Source organism: Coffea arabica, chromosome 5e (assembly GCF_036785885.1).
Source record: "Coffea arabica cultivar ET-39 chromosome 5e, Coffea Arabica ET-39 HiFi, whole genome shotgun sequence".
Lineage (NCBI taxonomy): Eukaryota > Viridiplantae > Streptophyta > Magnoliopsida > Gentianales > Rubiaceae > Coffea > Coffea arabica.
The window spans coordinates 44,241,370-44,258,362 of NC_092318.1; the positions used below are offsets into that span (position 1 = coordinate 44,241,370).

A 16,993-nucleotide genomic window follows, 5' to 3' on the forward strand; every position below is an offset into this window, starting at 1 on the left:
AGCTTGATTTCTGATCGACTGAGGAATCTATCAATTTTGCTTCAGTGATGATTAGAGTTTTTTTCCCCCTTCTTGCCTATAAAGAGTAAGTTTTGACATTTATTAATAGCAGAAAAGGCACATCTACAAGTAGAAATCAAACAAAGAGGCCTTTGTATTTAGAAGTTTCCATTCAGAATTTTGATAGTAATTTTCTTCACATAAATTTTTGGTGTTTTGCTTAGTTTAAGTATGTGTTTGTAAATAAAGCCGGTTATGTTGACGTTAAACTCGTTTTAAATTCTTAATGACTTAAATTTCTTTTTGGTTCGAATTTGGCTTGATAACTATCTAAAGGGTATGTCCAACGGTGTCCATTTGACATTTATTAAGATGTGTTTCGAGTGTGAGATTTTTTTTTGAAAGATAAAATTAATTAAACAAGTATTTAAATGTAAGGGAGATTATTATTTATTAGTGTGTGCATATATATAGCAAATTAACTAAATTTAGCGTGTTAATAACTATTAAATGGACAGTCTATTATTATTTTTTTTTAATTGTCATCTCTACTCCTACTCCTACTCTATCTACGGGGGAGGCTCAACTGAGCCTATGGGGACCGATGAGGACAGAACCACCATCGGACCAGACGGGTGCACTACGCACCCGTCTGGATTTGAAGCAGAGCCACAAGAGTGGCATTTTTGGTGGGTGGCAAGGTTTGAACCCTTGCCTCCCACCCCACCAAAGCCTTAAGAGCTTGGTGGTAGCCACCAGTCCAAGAGCTGTGGTTAATGGACAGTTTATTAGAAAAACCCATTTTTGAATTTTGTCAAGTCAAATCTGAATGGACATATGAATGACATTGGAAGCCTACATTCACGCAAAAAAAAGACCTAGGCTTTTCCAGATCTATTTGTCAAAGTCAAGATTTCTCATGTATGTTTTTTCTTCAAATATGTAATTTCTTAAGTCAATTTTTGTCAGACTTGTAATTTCTCATATCTGTTTTGTCAAATTTAAATTTTTCATTCGAACTTGAATTAGTTACATATTAGATATGGCTGGTGAAAACATTCATATAAATTGTTCATTGGGGGTTGAGGAAATATATCATTTGAAGACATCATGGAATTTCAAAGTTTTATTTTTGTTTTTTTTTTCTCTATTAGAGAAAAAAAATTCCTTCTATGATTGTATGTTCTAATACATTTGCTTTCAAAAATCGAAAATGGTAACCTATAGAGAATCGACACGGCCTCTTAAGGCTTTGTATAATGTCATTGGATCCGAATATCAACATGTACAGAAGCCCAAGTAATTTCTGGTGTTGAGCCCACTATAGTTTGATTTATGCTGGGCCCAAGCTACCTTACAAAACTTTCAATTAAATTTTGGTATCTTCCCATTTTCCATAAATCTGACCTTTTCAGTTTACCACTTTAGGAAACTACTTAAAAACATTGGTTGCATGTTAATCTCTTTCCTAACATTGTTGATCACCCTAAAACTTTGATACTATTATATACATGTATATAAATCAATTATTGAACCAATAATATAAATATATACATGTGAGTAACATTATTGATCACCCTAGAATTTTAATATTGTTATATATAAATCAAGTATGAACCAATTATATAAAGGATTAATCTGTTATACACTGACAGTACATATATTTTGACCTTTATATATATAACACAAGCAAAATTTGTATTTCAATCGTGATAGTATATACGTTGTCAGTATATATAAAATTAACTATATATATGTGTGTGGATGTACACACACATACACATATATACCTTACAAAACTTGCAATTAAGTTTTGGTATCTTCCATTTTCCATAAATCTCACTTTATCAGTCTCTCACTTTAGGAAGCTACTTAGAAACATTGGTTGCATATCAATCCATTTCCTAACATGATGATCACCCTAGAACTTTAAATATGCATCCAAAACGTCATGTGCTAAACCAAAGAAAGTTCTCTCGCAAGTATTTCTAGCAAGCTTCTTTGATTGCTAATTTCTCTAAGCAGATATGAGCTCTTCACCTCCGATCCCACCAGATACAGTAATTACTGTATCATCAGGACCAGCCCCAAAAGACCCCTGTTTGGATAGATGCGTTTTAATAGGATTTTTAAGCATTATATTCCTGGCTTTTGCAATTGTTATAACTGTGGCACTAGTTTTCTTTACTGATGCCAAAGATCCCCAGTTTCAAGTTGACTCCATCATGGTTTCTCCTCTCAACTTATCCAGCAATGTTGATGGAACAAGATCACATTGGAGCATTGGAATCTTGGTGAGAAATCCAACTAAATTGTACTATCTTGAGTACCAAAAATTTTACGTTTTGGTTTTGCACAATAAAACCGAGTTTGTAACTGGAAAAACTGTTGAACCATTTCATCAACGAGCCAAGAACAAGACCAAAATTGTTGTTCAGACAGAAGCAGCATTGTTGGATGGAGTTGATAGAAAGGGAAGAGTTGTCGGTTTCGATTTGAAGCTCCTGGTGAACACAATCTACTTACTTGGCCAAAACAGACGACAATATTCTTGGTTCGATGTTCTTTGTAGCAATTTGAGGGTTGAATTCTCTTCGCATGCACCCAATGGAACAATGGTTGGAGGAGCAAAGCAGTGTTCCATCAATTGAGGCTAATGCTAGCTCGAGATTTTTCTGGGCATCCATGGAACAAGCCAAATTAAATTTCTTAGGAGCTTTGATCATCTGAAGTCAGTAGATTTTTTTTTTTTTTTTTTTTTTTTTTGGGGTAGTTTACTCAATGTCTTGGTAACGAACTTATCAATTTCTCATGCTTATTTTTTTTAAGAAAATTTGTTAAAAGTCATCTGGATGTAGTTACATGTAGCCAAATTCTGTCTTTTGACATATATCTAAACACACTAATGTATACACTGATAATGCCTACGAAAATTTTGGTGTATCAGTTTTAGAGTCCTGAACCCTTCAAAATCTTCAGTTTTAGTTAAGAGTCCGAAGAAAGATGGTTACATTATCATCTTCAGCAAATAGAACGAAGGATTCTATGACACATTCCTCAATATTTTGTTCACATAACCTAAACCCCTAGTAATTCAGCTACGCTTCAAGTGCATAGGTTAAACCCTAGTTTCATCAAGTAAGCCTAGCAGATTAGGCTAGCTTTGCATGCTATCTGACTTGTTAAAGAAACACAACATTCATTCATGATGTGCGCGCACACATTTTCTACCTGATATATCAAAGTCTTGCTGATTAGGCCCCAAACACCGAAAAACATATAATGCCTGGCCATTTATGCTATTGGACTTAGTACTCGTGTATAGAGAAGAACATCCATTCATGACACGACAAAGACAGTACTCATGTATTGAATCACGTAGAGCTTGCCCAAACAACATGATATGCAAGCCCTATCAAGAAACGAATTCAAACATATAAAAGCTCAGCCATTTTATAGAGTACTCAGCAAAATAAAATTCACAAGAAGTTCATCCAAAACTCTAGCAGCAATAAAATGACAAAATGCACCCATTCTCACAAGGGAAATTACAAGGATCGCACAACATATGATATTCAAATTAGCAATGTAACAAAGTTCTTATGATAACTGAAGATATTCCTAGCATATTGTTCAAAGTTACTGACAAAAACCATTTTATTTCCATCTTTTTTTGGATAGTGGCCAGACTACTGATGGTTCTGGATAAGCTACACCTAATCATTTGACAAAGAGACTGATAAGTAGCACAAAAGAAACTTTTTGATAGAATTTTTACTCAAGTTTCACTTCTCTTTGGGGAGGTTCAAATTCCAAGTAGTAGAATGGCTCAGTAGGTTCTTCCCTGCACAGTAGGCAAACATGTTAGTTGTCCAACGTATAGTAAGGATATAATCTTCTGGGCATATAGCAGACAAAAGACTACATATCAAGGCACAACACATTTGCCAAACCTAGGATCTTTAATAGCATTAAATCTTACTCAATACATCCAAACAAAATTCCAACGATAGTTATGCATATGCACTCAATCCATAGCATTTTATGTTAGGCCTAAGATAGACAGTCTCCAATTATTTCAGAACTTTGACCACTTTAGCTACAAAGCAGTCAAGATCAAACTCACCCAGGTTTGGAACGCATGCACTGCCAGAATAGCTTGAAAGGCCCTGGAACCGTTTTAAAAGGATTACCTTCAAAGCATGCCTGCAACATTCAAATGTGGAAAACTCCAAATTAGAAATAGTATAATATGCACTTAACTCAATCCCTTGCAAAAAAAAAAAAGAAAAAAGAATTTGTTACAGTGTCTGCCTAAAGTAATAAAAAGAACTGAAATGCAAACAAAAGACGTGCAAGTAGAAATAAGACATGACCAATCAAGTTCGTCAAGCACCAAAATAAAAAAGGCCCCCCGCCGGGGGGGGGGGGTTGTTGTCAAGCAAAACTAGTGCATTTATTTAGCTGGAATCCGTAATGTAATATGACCTCAAATATGGAATAAAAGGAAGCCGTAATTGTAGTGCAGCCAGAAAAGTCAACAACTTTCTTTCACCTCCTGAATAACACAACTAATAAGAGAAAAAATTCATTTTTGTCTCTAGGGATTAGTGATGGATCATGAAAAGATTTTTTCAGATCAACATCAATGGACAAATTTCCAACAAGTTATTTGTCATATGGACAAAAGAAAACCTTGTTTACAAGAGGTCCAAAGGACCTTACATCCACGTTATTCTCCCCCTTGCCAAAGAAGATGCAAAGCAATTTAATCATCCTAAGTTTGTTAGGATAAACTAGAAAAGAACTTATTGACTATGTTTAATATAGCCAGCTGCTATAACTTATCCTTTATGCTGCAATTGAGGCCACCTTAAAGGTGAAATTCACAAAATCATAGTTGACCCATATAGAACATTAAGAGAGGCTAAAATACCTGTATAACTCCTTTTACTCTTCACATCAGCAGAGTTCTTTGCTTTTCAACAGATAAGAGCAGTTTCGAGTGCATGGCTAATTCAATACATTATAGAACAATAAGAAAAAACATAGCAAGGACTAGCATATCATCTCTATTCATCTACTGTCATAGCCAACATTGAGAATAACAAATTAATCTGGTAAACTTGATTGATTGATTTGCAAATGTCACTAGTCATCAGATTTGTCATCACTCTCAGAATTTTTTTGGGTGGTTAAAAGCTGAAAATCATGTGGTTTGTACGTTCCAGCATGCCAAGGAAATTTCCAACATTTGTCAAAGGATCTTATTTTGCAAATAAGGTATCTACTAAATGCTATCTTTTTCAGATATTTCATTTCTGGATTTACCAAAACTTTTATTTCTGCAATCATTAATACTCAATAATTTACACAAGCAGAAAAATATAGTTTACAACTAAGCCTCCCTTAGCATAGTTCCAGTTCAAACTAAAACAAAAAAAATTTCAACCATCTTGTTGACGTTCTAAAATGTACAAAGTAGACTCATGAGTCTCAAAATCACCATGAAAGTGAAGTTTCTTCTGCTTGTGAAATTGGTACTTAAGCTTAAGATACAAACAGGCCAAGTAAAAAAAGGAGGACAATATGCTTTTAGTTTATGGGGAAAAAGAATAAGGCAGAACAATACCAAAGGGTGATAAACTTGAAAACTCTGCAACAAAAAAAATGTTAAGAACATGATAACTTCATGAGTTCTCTCTTTCTTCAAGTACAGAATTAAGACTGCGGAAAACGGCATCCACTGCCAACTTTATGTTATTGTAGAGTTTTAAAGCCCAGCAGAAGTTGATGCATAAACTGATTAACCACGTGTACAAACAGTATAAGAAAACCCAAAGTTCACAGTCCCTGCCTGGATAAGCCAGTCACCCAATATAATGTAATGGACTGTTTTACGCTCATGTAACGGATTGATATCACACTTCAAGGATTGGTTAACCATTAATGGTTCATCAGGCACGAAGTTATTTACTGACAATCAATTATTTTATTGAATTTTCATTAACTACAATCAAATCGTCCTCTCTCAAATTCTCTCTGTTACAATCTGCAGCATCTTATTCTTCTTCTTCTTCTTCTTCTTCTTCTTCTGCTGTCCAACTCTTTCTTTTCTTTTTGTAAAAGCTCTCTCTCTCCCCACCCCCCATCTTATCTGCAATTTCTCTTGCTTTCCTCTCAATCTTGTCATTAGTTTATTTTGCAGATTTCTGTATTACAACAATGATTTTGCCTTTTAATGCTTCAAAGAGCATGTTCAGTCATTGTGTGCCTTGAAAAAGATTTCAGAGAGAGCTACCAGACATTTTTACTGTAAATTGAACTCAAAGGACAAAAGCTTCAGGTAGAAATAAAGTTGACCTCTATATATTTTTTTTCTTTAATTTTTACAAGAGTAAAGACATAGTGGAATAGAGAAAAGGATGAAGGAATAATAGACTCTATGTCTGAAACAAGAATTAAAAGCACTTTGACCACTGGGATTCAATCCCGTCCTTCTTCTCCCTTTCAAGAAATACATGCTTCTGATAGTACATAGAATATACTTCTCCAAATGTGTATTCTCCCTTCCTGCCAAATGCAAGCTTTCTTCTAATTCACTAGTATCAAAGTGCCAGAAGTCAGTGTCCACTGCTTGTAAAAATTACTGATAGCACTATGGATATTGACTAGGCAAAGCAACTACCAACCATCACTTCAACTTATGATGTATCCTCCCTTCATAAAACTCTAAAAGGGTGGGGTGGGAAGGGAACTCCATGGAAAGAATAAAAAGGAAAGAAGAAAAATCAAACTCAACGCAAAGGTTGAGTGATTCTCTTCCAAACAAGCTTCAGACCTGCAAGAGTTTACCAATTTTAACATTCCTCTTAGCTGAGCTTATTTGAAGATCATGATCACTATCATGCTATCCTTAAACTTTATTCTTCATTCCAAACATCACAAGTAAGGAAGCCAACTATTACAAATAAGTTCAGAGAAACAAAACGTGTAACTTAAAATGTCAAATTTCATCCCTCTATTAGATTTGCCTTCAAAGGGAAAAATCATGAACCTTTATGTGAATCCAACATTGACATCAAGAGATGGCACAGAGACAACAATTCAGGAAGCCTCCAAACAATGCGAAGATCCTGTATTGGAGGCTAGTGATAACAAAAATGAACAGGTCATATATCCCTCGTCGACAAAGAACTGATAATGTATCTACGCTAAAAACCTGGGTCTCAACAAGCCAAGACAAACAAGAGCCCTCATAAACAAGCAGATCAAATCCTCGCATCAGTGCTCAAACCATCTACCTTGCCTTACAACAATAAAACTGTAACAATGCAAGAAAGAAAGAAATATTCCTACTTTATTACCTTCAAGTACTCATGAAACCAAAAATATTCCACCAATTTTAGTTCTTGAAGGTCACATACAAATATCTAAAATTCTCAGAATCTTTCTTTTCTCCAATTTCTGAATCAAATTCGAAGTCCATCTCAAATATCTCAATCAAATGTTAACAAGCATCAGTCACGTCAAGTTCCAGTTTTTACATTTTCTGTTATGCCCAACTCCATGCTCCTGATACTCAATGTCATCTCTTTTCCTTACACAATTATATCTACATATTAGATAAACAATTCAAAATGCAACCAAAACCCAACAATTTAATCTCAACATTAACATTGAAAATGAAAGTACTGTAAATTTTCTTGACAAATTCTTAAACCCAAAGCACAGTAGACCCACCAAAACAAAAATTAACTTAAAAAGATAAGAAATTTACTGAAAGCAGATAAAACCCATTAATCATAGCACATCCCACAGATATTCAAGAAGGGTTTAAGCAAAGTAAAAAGATTTTGAAAAAAAAGGGTTCAAGGAAAGTTACTTGGATAACATCTTCAGCACGGTCATTGCATCTATGGGGCTTTGGTTGTCTGTGGTCACCCTCAGGCATTCCCCATGGACTTTCTCTTCTTGGTACTGGCCTTTCACTCATCTTCTTCCTCTTCTTCTCCTTGTTCTTCTGCTCAATTGAAGCTACAACCTACAGTGTATGTATCTCTTTCATTTATGGGAATGAATTTCAATCTTTCGATATTGCTCCATTTGGTCCCTATATTTTACCAAGCCTGGGCAGTTTCATCCCTATTGTTTCTGAAAGAAGAAGATGTGTTTGGGCAAAATTGTAAAAATAAAATATCAGCGGTCTTTGGCTATTGTTTTCCATGGTCTTTTTCCTTTGGTTCTCTTCTCCCCTTGGGTTTTGCAGATGGCCTTTAATATGCACACCAAGTTTTTATCTTATAAGCTCCTTCCGGGTGGCAGTTAAGCACATTATGTTTCGATAATTAGCTTATTAAGTATAGAAAAGTTTTTGTTTAACCTTAAAATCTTGGCTGATTTGAAAGGTATCTTGTGACTTCTAATTATCATGAAACTAATAAGATCTTACGTTATGAGATCAAGATTCAATGGTGCATATTGTAGTTCATGTATTGAATGTAATTTATAAATTATTTGTTAAAAAAAATTTTAATTTCTATTTTTCTTCTCAATTTCATGAAGCATCAATTTTTTTTCAGTTGAATATACATATATATGTATATATATTCATTTTGATAGATGAGTCCATATGTAGTTCCTATATGGCCCCTAATTTTTGCACCGAAAACATCAAACTGGATGGTGCCATCATAAAAGGATTTGATTGGACAACAAATAAAATTTGAAGGACTATATTAGTGAAAAAAAATCATTAAGAACAAAATTGATTTAACTAAAAAAGTTCAAGGACAAAAATGAGCAAATTCCCTTTTGTAAATGTTGGCCCCTACTTATAAATATTGATTCTTCCCATTACCAAATTTCAAAATTTTCCCTATTTCTTATCCAAGCTAGTCTAGTATCTTGTTTGGAACCCAAGTTTTTTGTCAAGTTTGTCTGCTACAAATTTTTTAAAAACTTTAACTACAGTAACCTCAAAAAATTTCTTAAAGTTTTTAAACTACACACTTCAAAATATTCAAAAATCTACACATTTTAAAAAATTTTTAAAAAACTTTTACAGTAAACTACAGTAACGTTTTAGACAAATTCTCAAAAAACTCACCTTCCAAACGGACATTAATAGGATTTCTTTCTTTCTTTTGTTCAATAGTTTAACCAATATATCCGATTAGACATTTTTCTGCTTACTGCAAAAGCAATAGCATATGTTCAATCCTCTACCAATATTTGTCTATGGTCCAAATTGAAGCTCTTCAAATTTCAGAGGTAAAGTATGTCATTTTCAACAAATTTTCTTGTTACAATTAATTATTAAATTAAGTACAATCAAGTTGGTCTAGTACACCCCATTGAAATGCTTAACCTTCCTCCTTCAGATCCCTTTTCATTCCAAAGTCAACCATCTAACGATCTCCAATCAAGAAACTAGAAGAAAGATCATTCGATGCTCAGAACCCTTTATTCAATTACCCTTTGCTAACAAATTAAACAAGAAGAAGCAATATGGGAGCACCCCTAAGGCTCATTGATTCTGCACTTTTCATCTACTTCCTCATTATAGCAATTGCAGTTCCACTTATTGATGGCCAAACAATTCTTCCTATAGACCTATATCCCAAGTTCTTGATCGAGTTAAAGAGCTGGTTCTTCAAACAAATTGACCACTATCTGGTTTTTGAGATGCCTTATTTCTATGTTGGAATTGCATGGTTTGAGCTTCTCTTCCAGTGGCCAGTAGCTTTGATGTGTGTTTATGGCATTGCAGCTGGAAAATCTTGGTTCGGTACTACGTCTCTGATTTATGGTTCCTCCTTTTTGACTAGCCTGGTATGCTTCTGCTGATCAAAACATGATTCCCCTTTTATATTTAGTTAATTACTCCCTCTTTTTACCAGTAAAATAATGTTTTGTTGTTAATGGCGGTGATCTGATAATTATGTAAGCCATCAACTCCCATCAGAAAGTTGGAAAAGTGGGTTGCCTGGATGAACAAAAAAAATAACCCAAAAAAAAAAGGATAAGAAGAAAAAAGAAGAGCAAAATGGAAGAAAGCATCTCACGTGATTTGCACATGGAGGACCAAAGACCATCAAATTTCACCACTCATTCCCACTTTATATATAAGTTCTTTATAGTATAATACTACAAAGTTAATAATGTTTTGTTGTTAATGGTTGGATGTTTAGTCTACTACTAAATTTTTTAAATATTTTACTGCTTCATAATTTCACAAGTAATTCGTGGTAAATTTTTCAGCATGGATCTTTTGTACACTAGTCATTTTCAGTCTACTTTAGCAGCTTATTCTTTATGATGGGATGGAGTGAGATTACACATGCAAGCAAGTGGTTGTTATGAGAAATTACTTTCTATGTAGATAAGATAACTACTGTTTCTTTCTTTCTTTCTTTTTTTTTAGGGATAATTTCGGAAATCTCCCCTTAGGTTTCTGATTATTTCACTACCATCTCTTGCAGTTCTTGAAAATATTACTGACTTCTCTTGAAACCCATATCCTTGTAACAATTTGCCCCAATTCAAAAAAAAGTAAAAAAAATAATTTTCAGTCTACTTTAGCAATTTATTCTTTATGATGGGATAGAGTGAGATTACACATGCAAGCAAGTGGTTCTCATGAGAAATTACTTTCCACGTAGATAACTACTGTTTCTCTTCTTTTTTTTTAGGGATAATTTCAAAAAACTCCCCTCACGTTTCTGATAGTGTCACTGCCATCTCTTGAGGTTTTGAAAATATTACTAACTTCTCTTGAAACCTATATTCTTGTAACAATTTATCCCAATTCAAAAAAAAATAAAAAAATAATTTTAGGTGTCATTTGATTCCAAAAGTGCCCTTCACCTATAATAATAGTAATTAATTTAATTATTCGATCGAACTTATTATTTCACTTATGGGGTCGTTATTACATATGATTAATAAAAAAAATTTCATCATTTGCAACCAAAAGGTAACAACTTTCGAAATTTAACAAGACAATTTTTTTTTTTTAACTTAAGACTTTTGTTATCACCATGGTAATAAGCAGAAACAATGGAACCGAAGTCTCCTCACGTCCAATTTCTTTTAATTGTCAAGTATATAGCAAACTAACCTAGTATTGGAGTCCTTTTCTATTTCCAAATTAAGTTTTCTAATATTATCAAATTATGGTTATTTTAGCTTGTAAATGGCTTAATTATTTTTCATATTTGAATCCTTTGATTTATCAGGTATATCATATATAATTCCTTTTATCTATCAAGTACATTAATAGAAAAAGTGCACCTAGTATTAATTCCCTTTTATATAGCAAATTAGTTGTTTTTTGAATTCCAAATTATGGTTAATTTAATTAGTAAATGTGTTGATTATTTCTCTCCACAAATGTGTGTAAATATCTTGAGGTATAAGGATAGTAGAGTCATTTCACGATAACAATGTGAGCATTGGATCCCATATTAACAATAAGGGAGGTAAGTGATATTTTCAAAACTTTAGAGAAAGGTAATGAAATTGTTAGAAACCTCAAGGGGGGTTTCTGAAATTATCTCTTTTTTATGTGTATCCACTTAGAGAGTGGTAGCTCTCCTTGGTGGATCTGGATCCCCGTAAAAGTTTACATCCGGACCCCTTCAAATTTTCAACATCCACATATAAGAAATTTTGATCAGGCCTGCAATGTTAATCATCTTCTAACTTGTCTTAAATAGGTGTCTGGTACATCATCAGAACATCAATTTTGTAAGCCATTCTTTAAAGTTTAAACTGTATAATTTTCACAATACTCTTGACATATCATCTTTTACTTTAGTTTTTGAATTCTTATTTCAAGCATCATCTCAGCAGTAATTTCTGCAATTTTTGCACCAAAGATCTCATAATTTTTCTTTGTATATTGTTAAGGGATTACTGTTACAAACATGTTTTCAGTATCACATTGGCTTGTGGTATACATGTCTTTTATGTGATGTTGTTGACTACTTATTGCAACGATGATAAAATTAGAATCAGTATTATGTTTTTTATGTATGAAGCAGAAAAGGTTTCCTGACATCTTTCAAGCATTTACAGGCTGCAATACTAGCAGAATTGATAGGGTCAAAGAGAGCATCAGAGAAGCTGATAAGGTTTTACTACCCATTCTTGGGTTTTGCTGTTCTTTCCTTTGCACGTGGTCTGCTACGATATTCTGGCACATCTGCATCAATTGGCAAACAGCTGTGCTGAACAAGAAGAAGAAGGCTTAGATTCATGGAAAATTGAGAACGTCAAACAATCGAGATCATTGATAAGATTCCAGGGTCAGAGTGCAATAATTTAGGTTATTCAGAAAATAAATGTCATGCACTAGAATTGTTAAAGTTGTTTTAAGTTTCCAGGAAATTATCCTTTTTTTTTTTGTCGACACGATAGAAAAATTCGGCTCCTACTTCTACTCTATATTAAGGGGGAGGGAATGGGCCCAAATGGGTCAAGGGAGAATCGGAGTGGATTGAATCATCACCGGACCAAACGAATATTTTTGCACCTGTTGGTGAAACTTTCAGAAAATCTTGGAGATGAGTGCAAGTCTCCCTTGACCTGCACCCAAGAACGCTCTTCCTGGTGGTGGCCGACTACTCTAAAGGTGGCATTTTCAGGTAATACAAAGTTATTAATTCCATTTCCATTTGGAATTCGAAACACAAGAACTCGATGATTCCAACCATATATATACATTGGCTGAGTATTGACAATCAGTCAGAACAGTACGTTCTGTCGCTTGTTCTCTTTGAGCCAAACAGTAAAACAACATTTGTAGCAAAATTTCAATAGCATCTAAACTCTTTTTTTTTTTTGGGATAAAAATCAATAGCATATAAACTCAATATGATTGTTGCAGGTTGCAATACTTGCCGAATTCATGGGGTCCGGGAGAGCATCACAAAAGTTGTTTAGGTTTTACTACCCATTTGTGGGTTTCGCTCTTCTGGCCTTCTTACGGGGTCTGCTTCCATATTCTGGCAAAATCTTCAGCAATCCACCAAAGGCCTGCATTGAGTACGAAGAAGATGGCTTAAATCTTTGAATATCCAAGATAGGAGTAGGACCATGCTCATTATGTAATTCCAGAGTATGGGGCTAAGAAAGTAAATAGGTTCCTTAAATTTCAAGGCTTCAATAATTTAGTTTACTAGAATTAATGTCAGTTCTCTAAATAATGAATGTTTTATTATTAAACCAACAAGACTAAATTTATTTTTCAATTGATAATTGGTCCTATCACTGTTGTTAATTTCTGTTACGGGTGTTATCAAGTTTAATCTAGCCAAAAACAAGAAAGGTCTAACCAAGCTGAATACTAGTGTTCAAGTTTGTTTGTTAATTTTAACGAATTTGACATTATGTTTAAGTTTGGCTTGTTAATCGATCAAGTCGAATTTAAACAAATTTTTATCGAGTTAAACTTGAGTCAAATTCAAATTACTTGAATATTTTATATGTAAATCTCAAACATTATGGTGATTGAGTGAAGTTTCAATCAAATTTGAAAATTTACCGAATCAAAACGTTGTTCATATTTGGTCTGATTAGTTGACGAACTAAAATCGAGCGAACTTTATTTGAGTTGAGCTCGATTTGTGTATCGGATAATTTGAATTAACTTTTAATCTTAATTTTTGCATAAATTTAGAACAAATTATACTTCTCTCAGTCTAGTTAAATTCTATTTTGTCATATGCACTCTGAGGTAAATGTTGTCTCCTAATAAATACACATACACACACATATACATGTGCACGCACACCAAAATATAGCATGTGAAAGTGCATTATCACAAGGTTCTTGGGAGTGTAATTCCACATCTTTGAAATGGACACACTGCATATTCCATATGTTGGAGTATACTTGAGACTAATATTAATAGACTTCAATATATAACTATGAATATCTTTCTTCTCAAAACAACTTATAATACATTGCAATTGCTTTTTTATATCTACTTTATACATTATATCATATGGCACTTTGAATCACATCACAAAGTTGATTCCATTTACACAATTTTTTTATTTCCTTTGATTGGACAAGAAACCCTCAACCCCAACAATTCAAGGGTTCAAGAAAAGGATGTTAGAACTTAGAAGGGGTATGGTTGGCATAAAAAGAAACCGTATGGGGATAAACAACAAATAATGAAAAACACAAGGGCCCATCGCAACACAGTTAGAAGTTTTCCTACAACGCAGTTGAGTTGTCAACTTCTCCAGTTTCCAGATCCCCCTTTCACTGGCAACCAACCAAATAGAACACTGCCAGAAGTCCCACCACGAAGATTCAAGAATCTCGAAAACAGAACACCCCCTTACCCGTCATAACAACCTTAACATTTCCTCAGCCCAAGAAAGAAAAATCATCCAACAGAATCAGTAATGGGAGTGGTTAGCAAACTCACAGATGCTGTACTGTTCCTCTTTTTCCTTACTGTTGCCTTGGCAGCTCCTCTTATTGATGGACAGACAATTCTTCCTTCAGACCTTTATCCCACCTTCTTGGTTGACTTGAAAAGTTGGTATGCCACAGAATTTGGGGATTATTTGGTTGCTGAGAAGCCACATTTCTTTGTGGGCCTTGTTTGGCTTGAGTTGGTGTTCCAATGGCCTCTTGCTTTGATTTGTCTTTACGGGCTTGTGGCTTCAAAACCTTGGTTGAACACAACCTGTTTGATATATGGATCATCAGTTTCAACTGCAATGGTAAGCTCTTAGATGTATGCTTTTGGTGAATGTTGGCTTACTTTTTTTTGTTTTTCATATGAGAATTATATTTTGCTAAGCTTTTTAATCATAAAAAAATGAATTGATCTGAATGGGATCTGTTATATCACTTCAGAAGGGTTGTTAAATTGAATGCCAATGTGTTATGGGATCAGGAAATGCTTAGATAATCTTGAGAGATGTCATAGTTCAAGGAACAAACTCATTGCAGAGGATATCTTGACTGGCTGACGATTTTACGTTCTGATTGGATCTTCAAGAAAGATGGAGTTTTTACGTTTGAACAATGACAAAGGAACAATTTGGTTCACTTTGAGTCTGATTTGCTTTCAGTAGCCAAAATTAGACTCTTATTGTAGAGTGATATTAGCAGTGAATGAATTTAGTAGCAAAGCTATAAATGTTGGTATTGTGAATCTGTTCTTGAGATTTTAATCTGATTTGAAACTTTCTGTGACTTGAAATTTTGAGACGAGGTCCTGCATTCTTGATCATCTTGGAATCTTAAGCTACATAAGTCAAGACTTGTATTCAATCAATTTTGGAAGTTCACCAGGCATTATGTTCTTAGTGACTCTAGTAGTTAATAATAGATAGCCCAAAAGTATTCTGAGCAAGATTATTGAGTGAGTAGGGAACACTGAGTTTCATCCCTGTGGGCATCTTGAGAAACTTTGGAAGCACGGGCTGGCTATTTAGTGCTAATTTTCATCTCCAAAGCTTACTCGCTTCTCTGTTTTAGTAAAGTCTTCCTCAAGAAGCAAGAAAACAATTTAATTATGTACATTTACATACTTAGGTATGTGTGTGTATGTGCACGTGAATATGCAAAAGTAATACTTTCACTGCATGTATGTATATAGGGATCAATCTCAAGCAAAATTTTATTTTTTATTTTTTTAATTCAACGAAATAGTTAATGTGCGTTCAGGCCAGCAGTTGTGGCCAGTTGACCCTTGTCCAAACTAGGTGCTTTTGCCACATTTGGAGCAAGATTTTAGCTTTTACTTTTGGATAAATGATCTCTCTTTAGCATTTTTTGGTTTTTCTGATTTTGGATATAGTTTAGCAATATGCTCAAGCTCTTTGGAAGCACTGAGAAGAGATTATAGCTATGGGTATGCTTCTCTCTATGTATGCTAACTCTCTAGTTGCTTTTCTTATTGTTGCCTTACTACCAAAGCCATTCTTCCTCCTCCTTATTCCAGGCGGATGCGTGTGGCAGGGGCTAGGACTGGGGCGGGGAGGGGAAGGTTAAGGAAGTCAAGGGTGGGATTGAACTCAGACCTATGATAGATGTAGATGTAGACAGACCATTCTTGAGGTCATGGAGATTTCTGGTTGTGATGTCTCATCTCTGAGATAAATTTCTATCAAATGTCATAAGCAATGCTATAGCATGCTTGTGTGAAAAAGATTTTTTTTTTTATTTTTTTTATTTCAAGATATGTTGAAGAGATCAGGAGCTCGAGTTAGGGTCTCAATAAGTTCCCCGTCAAATACATCTTTTGCGCACAGGCTGTGGCTAAACCCTTCTAACCTCCTTAACATCTTTACTCCTATTTATCTGTCCTAATTTTTTGAGGGAGACGAGAAAACTTGCTTGCCATGACATTGAGCACAATTTAGACAACCTATCTTTCCTGTTCCATTTTCTGATGAATTTCATGCAATGCAGGTTGTGATACTGGCAGAATTAACAGCATCTGGGAAGGCGTCTGATACACTGATAAGGATTTACTCACCATTTTTGGGTCTATCTGTTATAGCCATTTTACGTGGTCTGCTGTCGCATCCGGGCAAATCTTCTGCAACGGGCAAAAGACCTGTAACCAATAGGAAGAAGAGGGTTTAAATTCTTTGTAGTTCGAAGTGTTCTAGGTTTGTTCAATTTGGTCTAGAGTTTGCTGCAAACTGTTTTTCTCCAGAATTTTGCGTGTCCTATAAGATGACTTCTATGCATTTTTGAAGTTTTCAAGTGTATCACCTATCAGTTCACAAAATTTATGCACAAACTATGATGAGATTGAGATAAGCTACCACAAAAAGTAGCTGAAATTTTTGGTTTTCGCAAAAAACATTGGAAAAGGCAGGTTCCCAGCAAGTTGCTCAGAAATGTTTGCTTAACTGGTTTGTGCTTGTAAAGGTGCAACTACGTTCTTGAATTCAAGTTTCTTTGCTCTGGAAAGCAGTTTCATAAAATGCTGAATAATCACTAAGGCCCA

General features: G+C 34.4%; 3 protein-coding genes across 3 annotated transcripts; 2 read left to right on the forward strand and 1 right to left on the reverse strand.

The window, feature by feature from the left end:
* Positions 1 to 3,489: 3,489 nt before the first annotated feature.
* LOC113743376 (uncharacterized) lies at positions 3,490 to 8,241 on the reverse strand. Its single transcript, XM_027271361.2, has 3 exons — positions 7,886 to 8,241; positions 4,127 to 4,206; positions 3,490 to 3,844 (listed from the first exon to the last, which is right to left on the reverse strand). The coding sequence occupies exons 1-3, from the start codon at positions 7,994 to 7,996 to the stop codon at positions 3,775 to 3,777; spliced, it is 261 nt and encodes an 86-aa protein (XP_027127162.1). The 5' UTR covers positions 7,997 to 8,241; the 3' UTR covers positions 3,490 to 3,774.
* A 1,124-nt stretch (positions 8,242 to 9,365) lies between these two features.
* Positions 9,366 to 12,561, forward strand: LOC113687801 (uncharacterized). Its single transcript, XM_027205323.2, has 2 exons — positions 9,366 to 9,834; positions 12,082 to 12,561. The coding sequence occupies exons 1-2, from the start codon at positions 9,511 to 9,513 to the stop codon at positions 12,235 to 12,237; spliced, it is 480 nt and encodes a 159-aa protein (XP_027061124.1). The 5' UTR covers positions 9,366 to 9,510; the 3' UTR covers positions 12,238 to 12,561.
* A 1,723-nt stretch (positions 12,562 to 14,284) lies between these two features.
* LOC113743804 (uncharacterized) lies at positions 14,285 to 16,738 on the forward strand. Its single transcript, XM_072048736.1, has 2 exons — positions 14,285 to 14,747; positions 16,447 to 16,738. The coding sequence occupies exons 1-2, from the start codon at positions 14,424 to 14,426 to the stop codon at positions 16,621 to 16,623; spliced, it is 501 nt and encodes a 166-aa protein (XP_071904837.1). The 5' UTR covers positions 14,285 to 14,423; the 3' UTR covers positions 16,624 to 16,738.
* The last annotated feature ends 255 nt before the right edge of the window (positions 16,739 to 16,993 follow it).

Bases quoted from the DNA above. Each gene is read 5' to 3' on its own strand.
- LOC113743376 (XM_027271361.2), bottom strand. From the start codon at position 7,996: ATGAGTGAAAGGCCAGTACCAAGAAGAGAAAGTCCATGGGGAATGCCT. The intron at 4,207-7,885 runs GTAACTTTCCTT...TGAATGTTGCAG, and splicing joins GTGCTGAAGATGTTATCCAA to GCATGCTTTGAAGGTAATCC. The intron at 3,845-4,126 runs GTGAGTTTGATC...CCTACTGTGCAG, and splicing joins TGCATGCGTTCCAAACCTGG to GGAAGAACCTACTGAGCCAT.
- LOC113687801 (XM_027205323.2), top strand. From the start codon at position 9,511: ATGGGAGCACCCCTAAGGCTCATTGATTCTGCACTTTTCATCTACTTC. The intron at 9,835-12,081 runs GTATGCTTCTGC...AAGCATTTACAG, and splicing joins CCTCCTTTTTGACTAGCCTG to GCTGCAATACTAGCAGAATT.
- LOC113743804 (XM_072048736.1), top strand. From the start codon at position 14,424: ATGGGAGTGGTTAGCAAACTCACAGATGCTGTACTGTTCCTCTTTTTC. The intron at 14,748-16,446 runs GTAAGCTCTTAG...CATGCAATGCAG, and splicing joins CATCAGTTTCAACTGCAATG to GTTGTGATACTGGCAGAATT.